At 38.1% G+C, this 23,913-nt stretch overlaps 1 protein-coding gene across 1 annotated transcript in view; it reads left to right on the top strand.

The window, feature by feature from the left end:
• Positions 1–1,078: 1,078 nt before the first annotated feature.
• The window catches only part of LOC127428838 (serine/threonine-protein phosphatase 2A 55 kDa regulatory subunit B beta isoform-like), a 132,749-nt gene continuing 109,914 nt past the window's right edge, over positions 1,079–23,913 (top strand). Inside the window, exon 1 of the mRNA XM_051677473.1 lies at positions 1,079–1,363. Coding sequence (XP_051533433.1) covers positions 1,285–1,363 — 79 coding nt within the window. The 5' untranslated portion in view covers positions 1,079–1,284. The remainder of the gene's footprint in view (positions 1,364–23,913) is intronic.

Genomic DNA, 23,913 nt, shown 5'->3' with positions numbered 1-23,913 from the left:
ACATAGTACACTATCTCATAGTGCATTTTCAGTGTTAACACTTGCACTACAAAATGACGTTGAATAGTGCTGAAGTGTGTGGTTTGGGACGCACCTATTGCGTGGCATTCATGTCCTCGCTGCTTGCTCTACATAGCGGAAGGGGCAGATTTACCTGGTCGCGATGCAGCCTGATAAAACAATTGTTAATAATAGTCAATGTGGCAGCTAGCGAAACAACTGTGAAGATAGCACCTTGCAAATCATCACCCCATGCTTTGTGAATACAGTACATTATTTGAGATATGAGTGTTAAAGCGAGTTTGGCTAACATGCTAAAGCTAGCGGCAACACATGTCATGCCTCTGAAATGTCACTTGTCAGCTGATAAATAGCGAATGCTTCCATGTTGTAAAAAATAATTAGCGTTCCATTTGGGACAGCACTACACTTTGAAAGTTTATACACTAGATGGCTTAGTGCATAGTGTATATTGTGTCATTTGGGACACAGCTAAATGTAAAAGACTGTGTACTTACTGTTGATGGAATAAACTACAATCTGATTAATGACAAAAAGTATTGACAGCCTGCACATTTTATTAATTGCTTTCTAAGTACAAATTCGGTGAAGCCTCAGGAACATGACAAAATGCTTGGTATATAAGATATAAACAAGATATTCTTTTATAAGTACTAGATAATATAGCGTATGGGTGGTAATCACTACTTTTATGGTAATTTTGTTTCATTTTTGTCACTTTTTGAGCTTCACATCTCTCATCCCCATTCAGTTTTGTAGAATTTAATAAGTTTGCAAAGAGTGTAAATGATGACAGAAGTTTCATTTTGGATGAAATTCTTTTAACCTCAGGTTAGTCCAGTGGGACTGTGCCTGCAATAAGTGGACTGTAAATCAGTCAGGATAAAAGCATCAGCTAAATTAGACACATTAGAACTGTTTTCTTCAGGTCGTCCTAAAAGTTTACACCATGTGATACGGTAAATTCGAAGCCGGCCAGTAGGCGGACAGATTCGCGGCAGGTGCTCCATTTATACGAACACCCCTCCCGCCAGATTAAGCCAAAACAAGCCATCCGCGCGTCCTCCAGCAGCCAGGCGACGAAGTATGGTTGGTCAACCCGAGCTCCACAACACGGATCTCTCCGATGATGAACGGATATACATGCTTCCGTGAGACAAGACTTTAGTGATGCTGTGAGATCTTATATTATCCACATTCATGTCTCCGTGAGCTGCACTGAGGACCTTAGGAAGGGATGCGCAGACTAAATCCAGTCAAAAGATGAAATGCTTCTCCCGGTACCTGCCTCACATCTTCAGACCTCCGAGTACCATCCTCTCATCCAGCTGTCACACTGAAGGTAAGAGTGCTCAGTTACGAGTTGAAGTATACGAGTGATGATGATGATGATGATGGTGGTGGTGGATCAATATTTTTTATTTATTGAATTTTTTTGAAACACCGGTTGCGGTTCTGTTTGATAATATAGTGAGCTGCCTACCAAGAGAGCATTTTTAGGGATCATATGCGTGCGCTGAGCTCACAAAAACACATCTTAGATGCTCAAAGATGCTCAAATAATGTTAAAGGGTAATTAAATATATATATATTACAGTATATATTAATATATAACTATGATATAAGCATTATATTAATATATAAGTATTATATACTTTTATTTTAAAGTATTTTAAAGATTCAGGTATAGCAAATTAAGTGTAAAATTTTGCAAAATTAGCTGCAGAAATAAAGGACATCTTGTGGACCACTTGCTTCTGTTTGACACATGACAATAAAAGACTGAGCACAAGCTGGTCCTTGAATAAATTATTTAATCAATTACTATAATGGCACCTGTGCATGTGCACAATTTTATTTTTTACTCTGTGCTTGTACATTGTGGGATTTAAATTTATCCAAGTGACTGGAGTGTTTTGACTACATTCAGATCCATTTAATGATTTAGTGACCATTTCTGGTGATGCCACCTGGTGATGTCTTGTGTGAAATGAGTTCCTCACTGAATCAACGATCAAAAGAAAATTTTAATCCTTTAAAATATGTATGTCTACAGACCTACAAAGAGACTTTAGTAGAGGTTTTATGCATTAAAAGAACAAAGTAAATCTATCATTTCCCTACAGTTTGTGAGCTGCTGAGCATGACTTTTATCAAAAGACAACAATAATAGTCTTTTAATAATTATTATGAGTTTCAATAACGTCCGTATGTTTTCAGGTATAAAAAAGCGTGTCTACATACAATTGACATCAGAAGTTTCCATACACGTAGGTTGAAGTCATTAAAACTAATTTTTTAACAACTCCACAGATTTAATATTAGCAAACTATAGTTTTGGCAAGTTGTTTAGGACATCTACTTTGTGCATGACACAAATAATTTTTCCAACAATTGTTTACAGACAGATTGTTTCACTTTTAATTGACTATATCACAATTCCAGTGGGTCAGAAGTTTACATACACTAAGTTAACTGTGCCTTTAAGCAGCTTGGAAAATTCCAGCAAATGATGTCAAGACTTTAGGCAATTAGCCAATTAACTTCTGATAGGAGGTGTACTGAATTGGAGGTGTGCCTGTAGATGTATTTTAAGGCCTACCTTCAAACTTGGTGCCTCTTTGCTTGATATCATAGGAAAATCAATATAAATCAGCCAAGACCTCAGAAAAAAAATTGTGGACCACCACAAGACTGGTTCATCCTTTGGAGCAATTTCCAAACACCTGAAGGTACCACATTCATTTGTACAAACAATAGTATGCAAGTATATACACTATGGGACCACGCAGCAATCATACTGCTCAGGAAGGAGACACATTCTGTCTCCTAGAGATGAACGTAGCTTGGTGCGAAAAGTGCAAATCAATCCCAGAACAACAGCAAAGGACCTTGTGAAGATGCTGGAGGAAACAGGTAGACAAGGATCTATATCCACAGTAAAATGAGTCCTATATCGACATAACCTGAAAGACTGCTCAGCAAGGAAGAAGCCAGTGTTCAAAAACCACCATAAAAATGCCAGACTACAGTTTGCAAATGCACATGGGGATAAAGATCTTACTTTTTGGAGAAATGTCCTCTGGTCTGATGAAACAAAAATTGAACTGTTTGGCCATAATGACCATTGTTATGTTTGGAGGAAAAAGGGTGAGACTTGCAAGCCGAAGAACACCATCCCAACCGTGAAGCATGGGGGTGGCAGCATCATGTTGTGGGGTGCTTTGCTGCAGGAGGGACTGGTGCACTTCACAAAATAGATGGCATCATGTGGAAGGAAAATTATGTGGATATATTGAAGCAAAATCTCAAGATATCATCCAGGAAATTAAAGCTCGGTCTGAAATGAGTCTTCCAAAAAGACAGTGACCCCAAGCATACTTCCAAAGTTGTGGCAAAATGGCTTAAGGACAACAAAGTCAAGGTACTGGAGTGGCCATCACAAAGCCCTGACCTCAAACCAATAGAAAATTTGTGGGCAGAACTGAAAAAGCGTGTGTGAGCAAGGAGGCCTACAAACCTGACTCAGTTACACCAGTTCTGTCTGGAGGAATGGGCCACAATTCCAGCAACTTATTGTGAGAAGCTTGTATGTAAACTTCTGACTTTAACTGTATCTATTGACTTTAGTAAAATGTCTAAGTGTTCTAAGAACACAGCAGATCTGTCTTTTTTCTTTCAGATTGTTGACTGAACACCAACATAGTTGGAGCTGATATTAAAAATAGCTTTACATATTTAACACTATACAAACTAATTATAAAATATAAATATAAACTCCACTTACAACAGAACTGTAGGTGGTGCTCTAATATATTTTAGCTTGATGTGCACCACCCCCATTGTTTCATTGTATATCTCGGCCACTGAGTGGACTAGAAGCTCAATTTAGGTGTCATCAGAAAGCCGAGATCATCCCCTTTGCAATTTATATAAAACATTTTATCACCTATAGTCAATAATATATTTTTCAGATGATTTGTTTAGCATGCTTGTCCTGCTGGAATGCATATTTTGTTCTGGACATCTAAGATATAAGCTCACAGCTCACAGACAAGTAACAAATGGCAATTTTTTTTAGAAAACTGGCTAAGGTAAGAGCAGATAAAGTTTGTGGCTACTTGGGGCTTACAGCAGCAGTGATCTTCGCATAAAATATACGTTTGTATTTGATGTCTTACAGAAATCATATTTCACTTTGTGATTCTTTTGAAAATCAGTAAAACTGTGGTATTAGGGAAACAAAATAAGCTGTACAGTCACATTACTGAGAATGCGAGCTTTCATTTGATATGATTTGTCAATTTGCAGGCACATGCCGTGGGCTTTGAGACTGGGCAAGCATCAACGATTTTAAATGCTGTGCCCAAAACACATTATACGGGTGAGTGTAATGTCGCGGAAATGTTTTAGATGTAAATTGTTGCCTATAACCTACCAGTCTATGGAAACAAATATGTCACAGTGGCAAACTTCATGACAAATTTTTTTTAAATTCAGGACAGTAATATTGCTCATATCACACAAATTAAATATTATCATATATTGAGCCGAGCATTATTATGTCCATAAATCATACAATAAACCATAGTGCCAGAAGAGCTTGTTCTGACATACAACATAAAGAAAAAGAAAATATTGCCAGTTACTAGTTTCAACATTAGGCCTCACACATCACTCCCACAGTTCAGAACCACTGGAATGAACAGCAGCAATTAACTCATCTGACCACCAATGACACCAATCTTAACATGAATGCACAAGGCAAATATAATGTAGACATGGCAGTCTACATTCCTTAATATTTTTTATCAAACAGACACTGTGCCCTAACGTTAGAACTATAAAACAGACAAAACACAAGAAGGACATGATGCCCAGATCACCACTTCATAACCTCAGACAAACCAGAAACAATGACCTAGTATCTATGACCTAGTATCAATAACACAGAATTTTAATAAATATATTAACTTACCTTTACTTGAACACAAAATCCATGCATCTCTCCTTGCGAATGAACATCTCCGTCACTTTGTTGTAAAAGTTTCGATAGCCTCTCTTTCACGATTTTTAATTGAAATTAACTTTGCCAAATCCATGTAGGTCGTCGATGCCTACACTGCAGATATCCATTTTAGCGCTTAATGCATTAGTTACATGAACTTGAATGCATTTACACAAAACTAAAATCTAGCCTATCAGATAGTGTGACTGAAGGAAGGAGCATTCTGATTGGCTTACTCATATGGGTAAGCATGTTTACCTTGGCCATTTGTAGTAGCGGGCATGACTTTGAATGAACGTACAGTGTTGAATGAAAGGGCAGTAAACAATGCTTTGAATGAGAGAAAGCATAACGTAAAGTGCTTATACCTGAGAGTGGCACCAAAGGGAATAAATTAATAACTGTCTGTGCTGCTCAACTGAGATGAAAGATGATGAATTTGAACGAAAATAGTACTTTATATTAACAATTATATATAAATATTTCAAAGTGTCATTTTTCTTTTCACCATTCTGTTAGGTAAGCACAGCTCACCTTGCTTATATGGACAGAATGTCCCTGGTCCATTTAAGTGCTATGTGAAAGACCTTTATATTCATATTAATATTTCTACCACATGACCTCTAGGTGGCGCTTTTATGCGACACGGATGTTTTCACCCCTTATTTTGATATTTTATGTAACATAAATGCAAAAGTGATGGTTTTCTATGAAAAGTTCAGATTCTAATCTTTCAGATGAGACTACACATGCCTGACTTATGTATCCGGAGACTTAAACATTTTAAGCTTAAACTTAGTTTGCGATATAGTTCCCCCCTTGTATTGCCTACAAAAATGCAAATTTCCACCATTGTTGCCCAGGAAAAAAAGATACAGTAAATTTAATACATGTTTACTGTTATGACGTAACCCAATAGGTTGTCATGTTGTCACACTATATGGGTTAAGTTGTCACACTGAAACCTGCCATCAAATAGCCTATAATAGGCTTTTTAGCAAAATGTTAACAGAAAAACAATAATGAAACACAAAACACAAGTAAATAATAAATTGTATAAATCTATAACTTGCACAACACATTTGACAATTTGCCCCAATAAAAATGTGATGTCTTGCTCCAATCTGAGATTTACGAAAAATACACTTCTCTTAAGAACACATTTAAACCTTTCGGTAAAAATCTGCCTCCATAATAGTTGACACTTGCTTGAATGTACATTTGTGTGGTTTTATTATGTTCACTTGCTTACCCCATATCTATAGTTAAAATATGATGATATTTGAATAATTATTCTAATTTAAGAATGTCTTTAACTAGGTGTTTGAAACCAACATTCAAAACCACTGCTAAAGAAAACACCTTTAAGTGTGATTGGACTTTAGACTGAAGTTGTTGTAGTGAATCTGATGCTAAGCTAGGGCAGATCTTCAGTGATGTTTCCTGGGGTCACTGGGTGTTTCGGGTCTTTTGTACATCAGACATCCTCACCCAGGCAACCCAGCTGAGGTTTATCAGGCCTCAGCTTTTGCACTAGCAGCGATTTTCCAAGAATCAGCCCTCTTAATCCATAGCCACCTCGAGGCTGTCTCTTCTGCCTCTGTGCTGTTTCTGATGGCTCTCCTCTCCTGTGATGCCAAGTACAGTATAGGCTCTACAGTGCAAAACCTCTGCACCCAACCTCTACTGGGAAGCACCTTGCCCTCCAACCTTGTCTATGGCAATCACTGACTAGGCTCTCATACTCTTCTCAATATTCTCCTCCCAAGGCACAATGAGCTCCAGCATAACCGTGTTCTTGGTTCCCTCTGACACCAGCACAATGTCAGGCCTGAGAGTGGTTTTGACAACATGCTGTGGGAACTTAAGTTGCCTTCCGAGGTCCACCATCAGCTGCCAGTCCTGAGCTGTGTATGAAAGCCCTGCTGCCGCTTTAGATGTTTTACTCGGCTTCTCTCCATCCTTGATGAAGCTGATTGCTGGTTTTGCTAGATTCTCTTTCCAGCTGCTGGTAATGGCACTGCAGATGGTCTCTGCTATGGTCTTGAGCACCTGGTCATGCCACCACCGATACCTTCCTTCACTGAGTGCCCTTGGGCAACAGCTCAGGATGTGCTCAAGGGTCCCCTTCCTTGGGCAAAGAGGGCACTGCGGTGAATCCATCAGGTTCCACTGGTGCAGATTTGATGGACTTGGGAGGACATCGTAGACTGGCTGGACCAGGAACTTGACACGGTGTGGTTCGGTCCTCCAGATGTCAGACCACATGATCTTTCTCTCCACAACTTCTTCCCATCTCGTCCAGGCGCCTTGCTGTCTCATTCCCACTGCTCTGCTGGACCTCTCCTCTTCAACTGCTGCTCTCACCTCATCCTGGATGAAATTTCGTCTTTCCTTTCCCTGCTTTTTGTCATAATGGGGAGTTACAAAAGTTCCCAGCCCAGCTCTTCCCCTGGTCACTGCCCCCACCAGTAGTCCATGGCATAGTCATGACTCTGCCTGATCGTTATCTCTGCTCTCCACTTCCTGCTGGTCTTGACTGCTATCCCCGCACCAGAGATCTTTGGGTCGGCTGACTCGCTGTATTGCAGCACCTCCCTCATTCGCAAAACCTTGAACTCCTCCTCATTGGACTTCAAGGGGAGTCTAAATTTGCAGGTGTTTCCATACAGGGCAATGCTGCTTAGGCTTCTCAGCAGCCCCAACCATCTCCTTAGGTAGTGGCTGATCCTCCTCTCTAGCTCAGTGATGGTGGAGATTGAAAACTCATATGAGCAGTGGCCACAGGATGCTTGGCAAAATCCCATGCTGGTAAATCCATGCCTTAAATCTTCCTGGGAGGCCTGTCTTGTCCACTTCCCTCAGCCACCCATCCAACTCCTCACATGTGCTCTTGACTGATGTTGCATCTTTAAGGCTAATGTTTTTGATATTGAATAATTATTCTAATTTAAGAATGTCTTTAACTAATGTGTTTGAAACCAACATTCAAAACCACTGCTAAAGAAAACACATTTAAGTGTGATTGGACTTTAGACTGAAAATCTTATAGTTACTGAGATGCAGCTTTTGTGACAACTTCCATGTGACAAGTAGCTCCGGTGACAATCTGAGCTATTTTGATCAGTAAACCTCTGCTAACATGTTATTGCGGTGGGATTAAAATAGGTGTCAAATAAGGGTTAAGATGGTGTAGCGCATGAAAGGTACCGCATAGGCTCTACCTTTCTAATAAATATGTCATTGTCATATGTTGAGTTGGTGTTATCTTACCTTTCTGAACTGATGTTTGTGTATCACATCATTATTAGAGTGTTTCACTGCATACATGCATTATTTAATTTATTTCAAATTGATATCTGGCACATGTATATCGGCTTGAAACCTAGTGCTGCAAACTAGGAGTTTGTAAAAAAATTGCAACCCATTCCAAACAGTAGCTTAATATGTTTTGCTATAGAAGTACTAAATTACAATTGCAAAGATGCAACACTTATAGCTACTGTATATGTTCAATTATCTCATTCTTGTTCTTTCACTTCTTCTTATTTCTTTTCTTTTGATCTAACCTTTTTCCAGAGGATGTAAAAAAGCTAGTTATCATTACATTCTTCACTGCGATTTCTGCCTCTGGTCTGGTGTGGTGAAATATTTCAGTCCGTTGTCTGTCTATGCTACATACATTATTCTGTGTTTCTCTCTTGCTGCTTCCATCTGTGTCTGCTGCCCAGGCTGCATCAATCGGATCTTGAAAGGTTACAGTTCCCTTGCTGCCGACGATACATTCTGATATTACGCAAGCCTATTACCAGTTTATGTTTGTTTTAGGGCCATCTTTGTGCCAGTGAGTTGTCTCCTATGATGTCAATTTACAGTAGTGAAAAATGCGTTTGCATGATAAAACTCATTTGAAAAATGTCTGAGAAGAGTTGAAGCAGAAAATAATGCGACCCAGTTTGTACAAAGCACGGGTGAACTATGTATTCAAAGAAGATCATAAGCATATATTTTAATACGGGGCAGTTACTGAGTAAGGAGCGTTGACAGTGCTTGTGCTGTTTAATGCGCTTGAGAGTAGAGGTAGACCGATATATCGATTTACCGATTAATTGGTGCCGATAGTTGCTATCGGTTATCTGCAAAAATCTATGTCGACAGTTGCCGATAGTTTTTTCATCATTTTGTCATTTTAAAATAAGAGAGAGTAAGAGAGAAAATAAGTGTGTTTCGGCTTTTTTATACTTAAAAGTCCCGCATTATGCATCAAATCTTCATTTTTTTTTATCATTATTATTGAGATTTTGGTTGAACAAACTTTTTGTTCTCTTTGTCTTTGCCTTCCATAGTAAAGAAAGAATAAATTATTTTTTTGACATTCTATAAATAGATAAAAAAAAAACAATTGACCGATTAATCGGTTATTGGACTTTGCCACCACCTTAGTTATCGGTATCGGCAAAATCCACTATCGGTCGACCTCTACTTGAGAGTTGCTTCTCTCCAACACTTAACTTAGACTCACTGATATAAAGTTGTAAGTAAGTTCTTGGAAAGGAGGATGCTGGGGCCGGCTTGACAAACACGTAGACATTTATTGTTGCACTTTTCATTCGCACACAACAAGGCCACTTTTCAGCAGTACACAAAAGGTTTGCTTTTCAGCTTCACTACACACAAACTCTGTTGGCTTTTCAGCTCAACACTACTCATAAACATCTGTTGGCTTTCCAGCACAACACACGAACAGCTTCGATAAGTCTCTCTCTCTCTCCCTGTGTATCTTCCCGACTGCATCTCTCGCCCGTTAACGCTGTAATCAGCCACAGCTGGGCGAGATAATCCACTGCAGGTGTCCAACCCGGTCTCGCTCCGCACAGTCGCCGCTCAGCCCGCCCCGCCCCGCTCTCCACAAATGTATTTTATAAATTAGGGCTGGGAAATTTAACACGTTCATTTCTGTGATTAATAGTTGACTGTTTAACGTGAATAATTGCGTAAATAATTTTATGCAGTATCCCTTTTTTTCACTTCCTGAAACTTTACTAATGTTTCCCCCCCCACTTCCTGTAGCAAAAATTGGCATTAATACATTTCCAAAAGTTACATGCTCGACTTGACTGCACATCTTAGCACAAAAACTGATTGTGTGGAGCAGTGCGCGCTTATTCATTACCGCAATGCATGTCCCAGCATAGTTAACACAGGAGTGGATTTACTGTATGGAGAACGGAGACTTCACTCGCAAGTGGTAAGCCGGGTTTGGGAGAGATACGAGCAACCTGTCGTATCTCTTCGCATTGCCCGACAACTCTAACGCACTGTCATCTGAACAATCTGAAAAGCGAAACCGTGCAAGAGAAATCCAGCATGTGCGTGATAGAGACTTAACGGCAGCCAGAGAAAATAATAGTTTTGAGATTTTAAACTTCAGCAAATTAAACTTCATCATTCAATTTGTTTTATATCTGTATGTATAGTGCCTAATAATGCATTGGTAATGTACACTTAAGTTTATCTTGCTAAAAGTTTGATATGAATTGCATCAGCCTATTTGATCCTATTGCTAAAGAAGTCCACTGGAAAACGGCAAGAGATTTTGCCCAGCTTTTAACTGCAGCATGTCACCTAATTTTATGGCGGTATCAATCAAAGATTTATTCCTGTAAAATGTGTCTAATTAACTTTATCTGTAAAAAACTGAACATTTTAACTTGTTTATTTTTAAATAATTAAACTAAATGAAGACTAACCAATTTCTTGCAAGTATATTTCTCGATGTCGTTCTCAATAAAGCTCATTTGGCATCTTTGAAGTGCAGGGTTTTGGAAAAAGGGGGGCGTGGCTAATCCAATGGCTCAACTTGTGGAAATTCTAGAACAGCCAATATCGCTTACAGCACATTTAATTTGAGTTTTAATGTACCACAAACCACGATTAATCACAAAAAACTGTGCGATGAATTAGTTTAAAAATGTTTAATCGATTCACAGCCTTAGTATAAATGTTATGAATTAAATTTTACACGCATATCTCAATTTTTAAAGGTGATTTTCCACCATCAATTGATTCTGAGCATGTTAAGTAATGGTTCCAGAAGCATTTCAACTTCAGTATTTTTCAATTGCAAACCGTTCGAGGCCCGGATTTCTCAGTATTTGCTCAACCGTGGTGGTGGAACGGCTTTTATGACGTGATGACTCATGATTTCTCAGTTGCCCAGTGTATGAGAGCACACGAGCTTGCACGCATTTGCATCAATCAAGCCAAGCGCAACAGAGAAAGGGAGCACAATCATTTTGATTGAACTATGCAGTTTGATTTGACCATCAAATTTATGTAAAAATATTTTTATCAAATTAATTACATGATATGCCGATTAATTAATAGAATTAATCGCAATTAATCATATATATAAATATTTGTTGAGAAAGGCCCTTAAAATAACATTAATTCAATATATGATGATTAAATATAGTTATATTTAAAGAATTATAAACATAATATATCATAAATATAAGAATTCAGATAATTAAAATGCATTACATTATTGTGGCAGACGAGTAAATCATTGATAAGACAATACAAATATAGGCTTTAGAAGGCAATATATAGTTTATTGCCATATTATTGACCGTAATCCTATTATTGGCCAACAGTTCATAGTAATCCATTTTGCAATTGAATTCGTCAATCTGTCCGAGATAAACTTGTCATAAGAGCTCTTCTATAGACTCGTCAATGTACACAAGCATCAGACGGACGCTTTTGTAGCGCCTTGTCTCACTTTGGTTGCGTGGCGTCATAAAAACAGTGTTTTTAGGTTACCTTGTCAAGTTAAAAATAGTTTGAAACTTGGAAAAACACATCTCGAGATCCCTACATTCGGAATTGCGCTCCGTCCAGCTGTGAATGCAAAAACGTGTTCTCATCTTATGCTGTCACTAGTGTCAAGCAAGGCTAAAGGCCTTTGCACACCAAACACAAATTTTTGGTGCAATTTCTCGCCGCCATTAAAATTTTGAATAGAAACAATGGATTGCTATGGAGCCATTCACACCTAGAACATTCGTGCACCGACAAAGCCAGGTTTTTTTTTTATGTTGAGTGCGTCGATTTTTTTCTTCTTTGCCTGGCGATGAAATGCCCTGACTTATAAAATATGAGCTTTGGGTCAAGTCTCAGGAGCCGCCGCAGTTACCAAAACCAGCGTAAACTGGTGGTGGTAAAGCACAGAAAGCTGTTTTGACCACCGACATTAAACGCTGAAGTAACTTGAGAAAGAAACCCTGAACCAGCAGTGAGGATGTGTATTTAATTAGCATCAAATGCCTTACAAAAACATATAGGTTCTCTTAAAATGTAAATTATATTGTTGTGTCCCCTTTAAAAATAAATACAAAATCTCTGATCTTAAATGGATAATTTTTTATAATTTATTCCATATTGCTGCATTTTTTGCCTTTGCAATTAATTTTATGTGAGTTCTCCTGTATCCTATAACTCCTATGACTTTACGGATCTTAAGTGTTTTTCTTTGGCAAACATAACAATTAATAGTATTGCTGTGACTTGCAGTGCACTCTGTATATATGTCTTTTTAACAAAGTGCCTTTTGTATGCCAAAATCATGGTGATGTTGGCTGGGATTTGTGTTTTATTGTGTGCATTATATACACTCTTGTAGGTAGCATTTAGATGTCGTCACGTTTAATTCGTAACTTGCAGGGTTTTGAACAAATGTATAATACAAAGTAGATGTACTTGGCAATAAGATACAATCAGTATTGTTCCAATGACAACATTTGTTTTAACAGTCTCTTCAAAGAACTCGCTTGCTTGTCTTTCGTTTTATGATTTCTTGGTAGTTATTTTTCTCATCCATGATGGGCGAAGGGCAGACCAGCTGAAAGGTGCTTTGCGACACCTACCGTACCGTAAAATTGCTTGTCGATTAGCGTCAACTATTGTAAAGGCTGAATGTGTGATGTTTCGCATTATCGATTCACCTCTGGTGTGCAAAGGCCTTCGCTGCATCCGAATATCCATACTTCTCTACTATATAGTATGCCAATGGATTTGTATGTCCGAATCCACAGTAGTCATGAAGCAGTAAGCAAGAAATACCCGGATGACCTACTATTTCAAGAAATGACCTAGAGGGGGCCTGGGTAGCTCAGCACGTATTGACGCTGACTACCACCCCTGGAGTCGCAAGTTCGAATCCAGGGCATGCTGAGTGACTCCAGCCAGGTCTCCTAAGCAACCAAATTGGCCAGGTTGGGAGGGTAGAGTCACATGGGGTAACCTCCTCGTGATCGCGATTAGGGGTTCTCGCTCTCAATGGGGTGCGTGGTAATTTGTGTGTGGATCTCGGAGAGTAGCATGAGCCTCCACATGCTGGGAGTCTCCGCAGTGTCATGCACAGTGAGTCATGTGATAAGATGCATGGATTGACGGTCTCAGAAGCGGAGGCATCTGAGACTTGTCCTCCGCCGCCCGGATTGAGGTGAGTAAATGCACCATCACGAGGACCTACTAAGTAATGGAAATTGGGCATTCCAAATTGGGGAGGAAAAAGAAAATGACCTAGATTTTTGAAGTGCGGATCGACTGGACAATTAGTGATCCCATATTCCCTCGGGAGCTGGGGCGACGTCACCTTGAAAACACTGGATTTAAAGGAACAGTGGTGAATCGTGAGGCAGATGCCTCTTCTCAACTGTAAGTGCTATATATACCAGTATAACTGTTCCTTGTGCTTGAATGGTGCTTGTTTAACAAATCCAAAGCAGATTGTTTTCGTGGTTGTTGTTATTACGTCATATATTCGGGTCACGAGACAATGCCAGTGTCCCTGGATGAGGTATGTCCTAAAAGAACGTACTGTTTTGCCAGCAGAGAAGTGTGTCCTTCATCAAATACAATACATACAGTGACAGTATGCAGTTTTGGATGCAGCACTTGAGTGTGGTTTTCTGTATAGCTGCGCATTGTCTATACAGCTGGAGTTTCGCTTACTGCCCCCCACTGAAAACAGGTGGTACTTCAAGCTTGCATTGCTCCAATGGTAAGAATATTCCTTATTGCGGTCTGGGGACGTGATTAATTGCGTAAAAAAATTTTTATGCATTATTTTTTATATAATTAATCACACTGAATTAACACGTTAAATCGACAGCCCTTAAATGTACTTTAAAGTAATTAAAATCCTACATATAATGCAAAAAGTTAGAGTCTCTTATATTTATAGAATAAAGACATTAGGCTTCAAGAAAATGTTTGTGTTCCTGCAGAACATTTTACCTAATACCTGTCAAAAGTGTTTACCTTCTCCTGTGGCGCTAAGATACACGGGTTCTGGTCCAGCGGAAACCAGGAAATCATTACGTTCACATAATCAATGACAAGTGTAATTCGTAATTCGTTTCAATTTCCCTCTATGATTGTATTTTTACTCTACACTGACAGTTAGATTAAGGGTTGGGGTTTGAGTTAGGGGTAAGGTTAATAATATATGCATTGGTGTTGACAGTATTACTCCATTTAAAACTAAAAAACACTCTCTTTATAACTCGCTTTTTGCACCACTATGTGGACATTTCACACTGAAACTAGAGCTCATTCAAATATGTGCCCTTACATTCAACAACACTTCCGGCTTTGGCCATTGGGGGCAGTGATTCTAATTTTGATAAGCCCTGACCGATTTCAGCTGAAGAACTTTCGACCTACTATCCCTGAATTCACGGAGATCAGTTACATTATCGGTCTACTATACCCATTACCCCAGGTTACTCCAGAATGATTGTCTGATATAAGCGTACTGGAAGTTGCTTTGGATAAAAGCTAAATGGCTACTAAATGGCTACTTACTGGTAATGGATGACATCAGATAGTGGTTATCACAAAGTATGTTACAAGTCATGAGTAGAAGCAGAAGAAAGGTTAATAGACACTCTCTCTCATGATTCACTGAAGCGGCTCTGACCACACTGAAATCCTGAAATAGCTCCATAGAAATACATTGTTTTGATTTAAAGACTTGTTCACACCAAATTTTCACTCTTGCTGTAAACAGGCCTTGAGAAGAACAAAAAAGTTTGAAGGTGGAGAATAAAAATGAAGGATGAAGGGGAAGTAATTGCTAAAGAGGAAACAGGCCTTTATTGACAGATTCAGGTAGATAAGCTATAGGGCAAAAAAAAAAAAAAAGACTCTAACAGAGTATCCCCCAGTGTGTGTTGAGAGAACAAATCTGAGAGACAGAGAGAGCAGTGGATATTCATTGACCTGTAGAGTCTGGTACAAGTAGAAAAAAATGTTTAGTTTGTTTAATTGGATAACAAGCATCACAGGAATCTCAGCGCTGGTGTGGTATAGTGGTTCAGCTCAGAGCTGGTAACTGGAAGGCTGCTCATTTGATGGTGACCTGTGACCTATCCAAATTGTACCCTTGTTCAAGGTTCTTAAAGGAATAGATCTCATTTGTGTCTGTGTTACATGGTTGTGAAATGCATAGAAACTTGTGATACGTGAGAAGGGGAAGAAAAGTCATTGTGTGTTCATTTCAGCAGGAAACTGCCCACTTAAAATCATTTCAAATAAATCACAGACTGTTTCAATTGGAGCATGTTAACACTTTCCTGTCTGTGAAAAGTGGATGTAACTGGAGTACAGGGATGTAAGGGAGAACAGGTAAGGAAATCAGATAGGACAAGCAGAACCATCTCTGGGTCTGGGACATGCTTCGGCAGTGTCAGCAACTGTGAGGGAAATCAAGGCAGAGAACAGAAAGAGTTTTTTGGACATTTCCTGTATCACAAATCATTGATTTGTAGGCTGAAGAACATTGATACAACTTTTTTTTTTTTTTTAAGCTATTGAGCTTGAGTTGTCAAATCCAGTTGCTATTTCTCCTACGTATCATACGTCCTGACACATCTTTTTTTTTTTTTTTTTTTTTTTTTGTCCCATCCACCTATTTTACCTCAAGTGCTGAGTTTATTTTCACAGAACATTCTGGAGTATTAGAATCAATCACACACAGATGCACTCCTGGGATCTGTCACATAAATAATTTGTGTGTGTGAGTTTATGTGTTCATTCTTTGACAGTGTTACTGTTTGACAGCCATTCCCTACCATGCTGTGCAGAAGTCAATTTTGGAATCTTTGCAGTTGTAGAGATGAAGTTAGAAATGCTTGATGAAATGTCAGTCATATGATGGAGCTTTCATGATAGTTACCAATGAGTTGTTTTTCTTACTCTCATCTAGGAAAATCTAAAAGTCTATTTCCTACATTAACAGCCTGATGCCATACAGTCACCTTTTTAAGTGTCTCAACAAGGTTTATATTCAGTGGTTCTTGAGAAAACCATTTATACACTGGTGCTTCAAAGAACCCAGAACTAATAAACTGATCTTAAGATCCTAATGCAACACCAAGAACTGTTTAATCTTCAGTGAAACATGTTGTCAACTCAGAAGAGGGTTCTTTGCAAACCCCTAAGAGCTGCAACGAACCATTGAAGAATTGAGTGCATGAATGGCTTCTCAAAACATTACCTCCTGTACTTTGACAAACCTAAAGTAATATCCTACATAAAACCCCAAAACCATAAAATTTAAAATCTTGCTGTGAACAGAATCATAACACAGTTGATCAATATTCTCATAATGAATGGATTTCAAATTCAATTAAATTGGTTTTACTTTCTGTTAGGGCTGCACAGTTAATTGAAATTGTGATATGGGAATTTAGGTGGTATTTACACTTGGTTACTTCATGCATTTTTACTGATTTGATTGCTATCCAATTGAATAAGCAAAAAATCAAATCACTTTTATTGTCACACAACCATATCCACAAGTGCAATAGTGTGTGAAATTCTTGGGTGCGGTTCCGAGCAACATAGCAGTCGTGACAGTGATAAAGCACGTTCCATTTACACTTGGCCACATCAATGTGTCTCCGCCAAAGAGAAATAAATCTGATCTTCAATTCCCGTGCTGTATACAAATAACATTTTCACTTCCATGATTATGCTAATGCAGGGCAGCGAATTTAAAAAAGGTGATTTATTGTTTGATTCAGAGTGACTCTGCCCACTGCGCGTGTGTTTGTGTGCGCACGCTGTGTATTTTTCCCTTTGGGCTTGTCGTAGGTAAGAATCGTCCATGCACATCAGCTGCACTTAATGTCAGTGTTTAGTTTCAGTTTCTTTAGCGATCTGCATCAAATAATTAAAAAGTTCTGTCTCTCCTACAACGTGCATCCGTTTCTTTGCTGTTATTTGTTGGCAGACGCAAGCTGTTGTTTTGCATTTTGAAGTAAAGTTTACATAGGTAGCTTGAACAGCCAGATGCATTTACACTTAACCGAGTTTTGTCTGGAATGTGCCTCAAACTACCACTAATACCTAGTGTTGTTGGCTCATAACCTTAAACATATTTCATAAAAAGTAAAGATAAAACTAATTGAATTAAAAATTCTGGAACTTTTGAGGTCAGCTTCCCTTTACACCAAAAAAAGCTTAGTCAATAAGGGGTGTGTTCACACTTGTAGTTCGGTTCTCTTGGTCCTCTTGGTCCAAACCAAAAAAGAAAATGATACAGTTAGTCCTGGTTCGCTTAGTGTTCACACTGGCATTTTTAACACCGAACCTAAAGATATAAAACAAAAGGCGTCAGGAAAAAAATCACAACCTGATTGGACAGCTTTTATGACGTATTTTTGCGACGGAACTTTCCGAACATCCAAAACAATGCTGGCTGCTGGGTTAAATGTGCTCATTGGATTTATGTATGTATGTATAAAATCATATATATATATATATATATATATATATATATATATATATATATATATATATATATATATATGGTGGTATTTTTACCAGCTGAGAACAAACGAAGAGCTAATAAAATGTGTAAAGGAGTCAAAACAGCGGCAGGAATTTCTCTGTTGCACACACAAACGAAGATATGCTGCAAGGACGGCTGACGGCGGTTCCGACGCCTGTACCGAACTATAATGGGCAACATAGCTCCTATGATGAGAAGAACCAGGTATGCTTGAGGTCAGTATTAGGCAAATTACTTCCTGTTTTTGGTCTGTTTAGATGTCTTTGGTCCATGTTGCGTTCATATATCAATCGAACCACACCAGAGTTCGTTTGGAAGCGGACCGAGACCACCTGAATAGTCCGCTTGTTTGGTGAGCACCAAGGTTCGGATGGCAGCGTTCACACTTGTTCAAATGAACTGCACTAACAGAGCAATCGCACCAGAGTTCGTTTTAATCGAACCAAACCTGCCAAATGTGAACACACCCTAAGAAATCAAAGAATTTAACTCATTACCAGTGACCTTCTGAAAGTAAATTGGTGCAACTATTTGACTGGGAAAAAAATACAGTGACTTGCCTGAGAGAAGTTGCTTTGGGCCATTGGAGAATACTTGCTCTAGATTTAAACAAACTGGTTATGGTATCTTTTTGCACCCTTTCGTGTACAGTTCTAGGATGGGAAAATCCATGGTAGTACTACCACCTAGAGAGGAGTCTCTGTTCAAATTTAAAGCCTGCCCTATTTAGTCCAATACAGTTCATTTATATAGTTTTGACACTTTTTGCTGATAAAGGCAACATATGCTTATGAAGTTATGTAAATTGGTATTGAAGCAGCATCATTAATGATCTAGAATGAAGAACAGATGGGGCCCTGAGTTCACGATAGGCTTGGTGATTAACTCATTATACTTTATAGAACGGAGTATAATCTTTATCACACAGTGGCATACCCATAAGTGGTCTGTTTTGCAAAACTTCATTAAATCCTAATCCTGAATGTGTATATCATTTGACACCAATGTTAAAAAACAAGAACAAAACTAATTTAAATTGGGCAGAACCCTTAGACTTCCTGAGCAGAAACCACACTTGTGCAGCATTAACTTTAACAAGCTTCGGAACAGTTTTTTTTTTTTTTTTTTACCAGGCTATTTATCACATTTTGGTAGACCTCCTCTTTTTGAGGAGAAACTGAAATAAAAATGAAAAAATTGAGAGAGGAAAACCTAAGATAACTTGTTTTGTCGAGTTTAAAAGAAAAATAAAGTCTATAAATGATAATTAGGGCTATTCATTTATCATGTTAGTTTTAAAATTAACACATTCAATCAAGCCCCCCGTCCCATATGTAAATTCCCTAATAAAGGACTTTCCCACCTCATGAGCAATTCAAGCTTCAAGTACCAAACATCAGCGAAGCATGTTTTTGTTGTTCACACAGGACACATTAATGCATTCAAAAACGACTAGATGGAGTGCAGCAGAATCGGACAGAATACATTGATCTTGAGATGTGTTTTTAACAGTAACACACAGTTTATAGGGAACATTGTTCTACACTATACTGTAGAGCACAATAGAAGCCGTCCACTTTTTCAGCGGCCTTGGTTCCGAAAGTATTTTTCATATTAATTTTCTCCATACGGCTTTCAGAAAATTCTTCATAAGAGTTCTTGAACCAAACTAACCAGCTCCAAAATAAGTCACAACATTACATTTGAACATAAACAGTGATCAAATATCGAAGCTGAAAACAAAGACCTTTCAAATATAGGGCCCTATTTTAAGAGTGCTAGCGCTAAGCACAGCGATATGCCGTAAGACATACTCATGAAGTCAGCGGGCATGGCCATGAAGTTTTGTTATTTTCGTGCAAGCATGCGCTAAATCTAGGCGCAAGTGGGTTTGGCAAAATTGTGCATGCAGTGCGCTAATGGGCTGGGTCAAGTGCAATTTAATTCAGAGGTTCTTCTCCGGCACCACTTGCATCCTATTATATAGTCCATTCTCTGTCAAGCACCAGTGATGTAAACAAAGACCTTATATTCATAAGAAGTTGGTTGTATTAATGGACTGTATGCACTAAATTAGAAAAATAGAAATATGGACTTTCTTTTGTGCATTAACTGCATCCTTGTTGAATGTCCGACATATTTCTGACTGTGACAAGCTCTTTTTATACGCATGGAAAATGGTTCACATCAGGATTTGAATTTATGCTCTGTTAAATTATAGAGAATATAAATATTATTAATCATTTACATCTACTGACACACAAATCATGGCTAGTATTAACAGTGACTGTATCGGAGCGCACCACTTCTACTGGTCAATTTTTATTTAGAAAAATGTAATTCATTGATTGAAACACAGAAAAAAAAAATGTAAACAAATTATTTCCAAATTCAAATTACACTTCAAATGAAACAAAAATATAATCAAAATAACGAAGTGGTCAAAAAAATCATACCAAATCCAAACATTTTACTCTCTCCAACTTCCTCCACCGACCCCTTTTGCAGTGACATAAAAATTACTCTGACAACATGTGGAAAAATACCTGTACGAATTAGATCATGAATACAATTGTAAATATAATCATAATAATAAGAATTGAAAAATAAGTCATGAGCTAAAGATAATTTAACACAAATCTCATAAATATTTGTTTCATATAATGGCAACAACAGTGATCTCATGGACATTATTTGATGTTCCACTATATTTTAAGAGTTTGGACATGAACTTTATTACCACCTGCTGGTTGGATCTCCAAACTGCAAATGCAGGAACTATATTTGGACTTTGCGCTGAGTTAAGAGGTGGTATTGAAATATCTTAGCGCAGTGACATATTTCTCAGCAAAATAGCAAATTGCACTTTGCATCACTTCATTTGCATACAGTACATCCACAGTTTGCTCACATAAACCCACAGATAGCGGAAACACTCCCACCCACGCCCACATGCGCTTTGCGCTGGCAAGAAAATTGAGCTTAGAATTAGCGCTCTCATGAAAATTGGATAAGACATTGTGCACTGTCGTAGTGTGTAATGCACACTCATGAAAATAGAGCCCATAGTTTAGTACATTATATAGGAAATATAAACATATGTAAACAAAGTGATGCATTGCCCGTGGGCAGTTAAACATCATTTTTTGAAAATGTTTAAATCACACACACTTCTGTCTTCTACAGAGGCATATATAATTTCTAAATCTCAGAGCTCATAGTAGGTCTTTGTTGAAAGATTTATAATAATAATTATTATTATTATTTCTCTACGTAGAAAATGAATGGGATTTTTACTTCCGGAACCCCACTGTTGCAATCTATTGGACACCTTTTCCTCAATATATAGCTTGATTTGTTTTTGTTTCTTGGAAAAAAAAATATATTTTAGCGACCACAATATCTAGCCAGTGATACTCAGTAGTTACTTTTTGTTTGCTGAGAGCTGCTAGTATGTGACCCAGTGTGAATGATTCAAGCCACAGGTCAGCAAAAAGTTGGTCATTATGTAAGCTGTTGATTCAGCTGAGCTGCAATGGAACAGCTGGGTTATTTAATACAGAGTGGCATTTCCCTTAGCTGGTGTATGAGGCACATTTAACCTCCACAAGCCAAGGATCTCCTTTATTACTTTATAAAGCCTTTTGTGCCAGTGCTGGCTTTCACAAAGTCAATGCACTCAAGGCAAAAATTTGTCTTCTATACTTTATATGGAAATAGAAAGAGTCAGAGGTTGTAAGAAGTGAAAAAAGCAGACAATGAATTTCAATAAATAAGTCAGATTTCATAATGGAATATGTGTACTTTCATAAGCTGATACCCAAAGGTGAACTGCTGTCTAAAAATGAAATTTTAATGAAACTAAAGTCACATTATGCACACGGTGCTTGTCAAGCATGAAGGAGCAAAGTCATAATCGTACTGTTTGCTGGAGTCAGAGTTGGCACCATGCAATTATTAGAATAAATTCAAGCAGCATGCAGTTGTAATAAACTCAGCAAAAAAAGAAACGTCCCTTTTTCAGGACACTGTATTTTAAAGATAATTTTGTAAAAATCCAAATAACTTTACAGATTTTTATTGTGAAGGGTTTAAACAATGTTTTCCGTGCTTGTTCAATGAACCATAAACAATTAATGAACATGCACCTGTGGAGCAGTCGTTAAGACACTAACAGCTTACAGACGGTAGGCAAATAAGGTCACAGTTATAAAAACTTAAAACACTAAAGAGAACTTTCTACTGACTCTGAAAAACACCAAAAGAAAGATGCCCAGGGTCCCTGCTCATCTGCGTGAACGTGCCTTAGGCATGCTGCATGGAGGCATGAGGACTGCAGACGTGGCCAGGGCAATAAATTGCAATGTCCGTACTGTGAGATGCCTAAGACAGCACTACAGGGAGACAGGAAGGACAGCTGATCATCCTCGCAGTGGCAGACCATGTGTAACAACACCTGCACAGGATCAGTACATCCGAATAATCACACAACTTGCCTAGCTTAGCAAGTGTTCAGATTTATATATACATATATATTTATACAGTTGCAATCAAAATTATTCAACCCCCCCAAGACAGTAAGGATTTACAAAGGTAAGCTTTTCTGATGACCCAGACTTTTTAAACTTTACATATATATCAGTTGAGTGACACATTCAAAGTCATAGTGTGAATATATAACCTAATATTTCTAAATATGTCATAATTATTCAACCCCTATTGCATGTAGCTGTTTCTTAAATATGTAAGACTACACAAGTAATTGTTTTAAAACAAAATTAAGTCATCAATCTGCAATGGCACTTATTTAAGTTTTAAAATTTAAGTTTAGTATCATAAGCAAAAATGTATTTCTATGCAAAAAATGCAATTAAAAATAAGCTGTCACAAAAGCTAATAGAGGAGATTGTTTCATTACACAAGAAAGGTCATGGCTAAAAGTACATTTCCAAGGCACTTCAATTTCCAATAGACAAAGTTGGCAGCACCATTCATACATTTTTTAAATATGGTACAGCAGCAACCTTCTTGGGGTGTGGAAGAAAGCAAAACTTCACCAAGGGAAATGTTGACTTGAATATTCAAGAAGTAATTAGGAAAGACCTGTGGAGTCCTGGAAGAAGGTTTTAACAGACATATGACACTAAACTGAAAATGAGTTTTAGACCCATGGGTCAGCAGTACATCTGGAGTAAGATGACAAGGTGATGACAAGAACGACACCATCACCACAGCCAAGCATGGAGGTGGGTCAGTCCTGTTATGGGGGTGTTTTGTGGCTGCAGGAAACAGCTATCCTGACTATGTGACTGACACCATGGATTCTTTCAGGTATCAGGCCATTTTGGCATGAAAAATTTGATGACTTCAGTGTGTAAACTGAAGCTTGGTGATCACTGGACTTTCTAGCAAGACAATAACACCAAGGATACATCCAAGTTGTCCAATGTCTGGTTCAGGGACAGGTCGTGGAATGTCCTTAAATGGCCCTTTCAGTCCATCATTAAAATCCCATTGCAAACCTTTGTTGGGATTTCAAGGAAGCAGTGGCAGCACAGAAACCAAAGAATGTCAATGAGCTGGAAGCTTTTGCTCATGAGAAATGTGTAAAACTTCTAATAGAGAGGTGTCCGAAGCCTGAGAACACTTACCTGAAACATTTATTTGCTGTTATTAAGGATAAAGGATGCTCCACAAATGACTGACTTTGGGGGTTGAATATGTTTGACATGACATTTGTGGAGAGAATTTGTTATTTTTTTTATTTAAACATTTGGGTAAACTGAACTCAAATCACTCACTCAATAAAACTCACTCAAATGTGTATTAAAATCTTATTTTAACTGTTTACTGAGGTTTAGTTATTTTAATTCACATCACCAGAATATATATATATATATATAAGCAATATCACATGAGCAAGAGTGTGATATGGCCCTACATCAGCACTGCTTTGATTCGGCCGTAGGTAATCACAGCAGTGTTGATTTAGGGCCATATAGCACGATTATATATATTC

Source organism: Myxocyprinus asiaticus, chromosome 38 (genome assembly GCF_019703515.2).
Source record: "Myxocyprinus asiaticus isolate MX2 ecotype Aquarium Trade chromosome 38, UBuf_Myxa_2, whole genome shotgun sequence".
Lineage (NCBI taxonomy): Eukaryota > Metazoa > Chordata > Actinopteri > Cypriniformes > Catostomidae > Myxocyprinus > Myxocyprinus asiaticus.
Note: the sequence above shows the minus strand (reverse complement) of the source record. Positions and strands in the feature narration are given on the sequence as shown.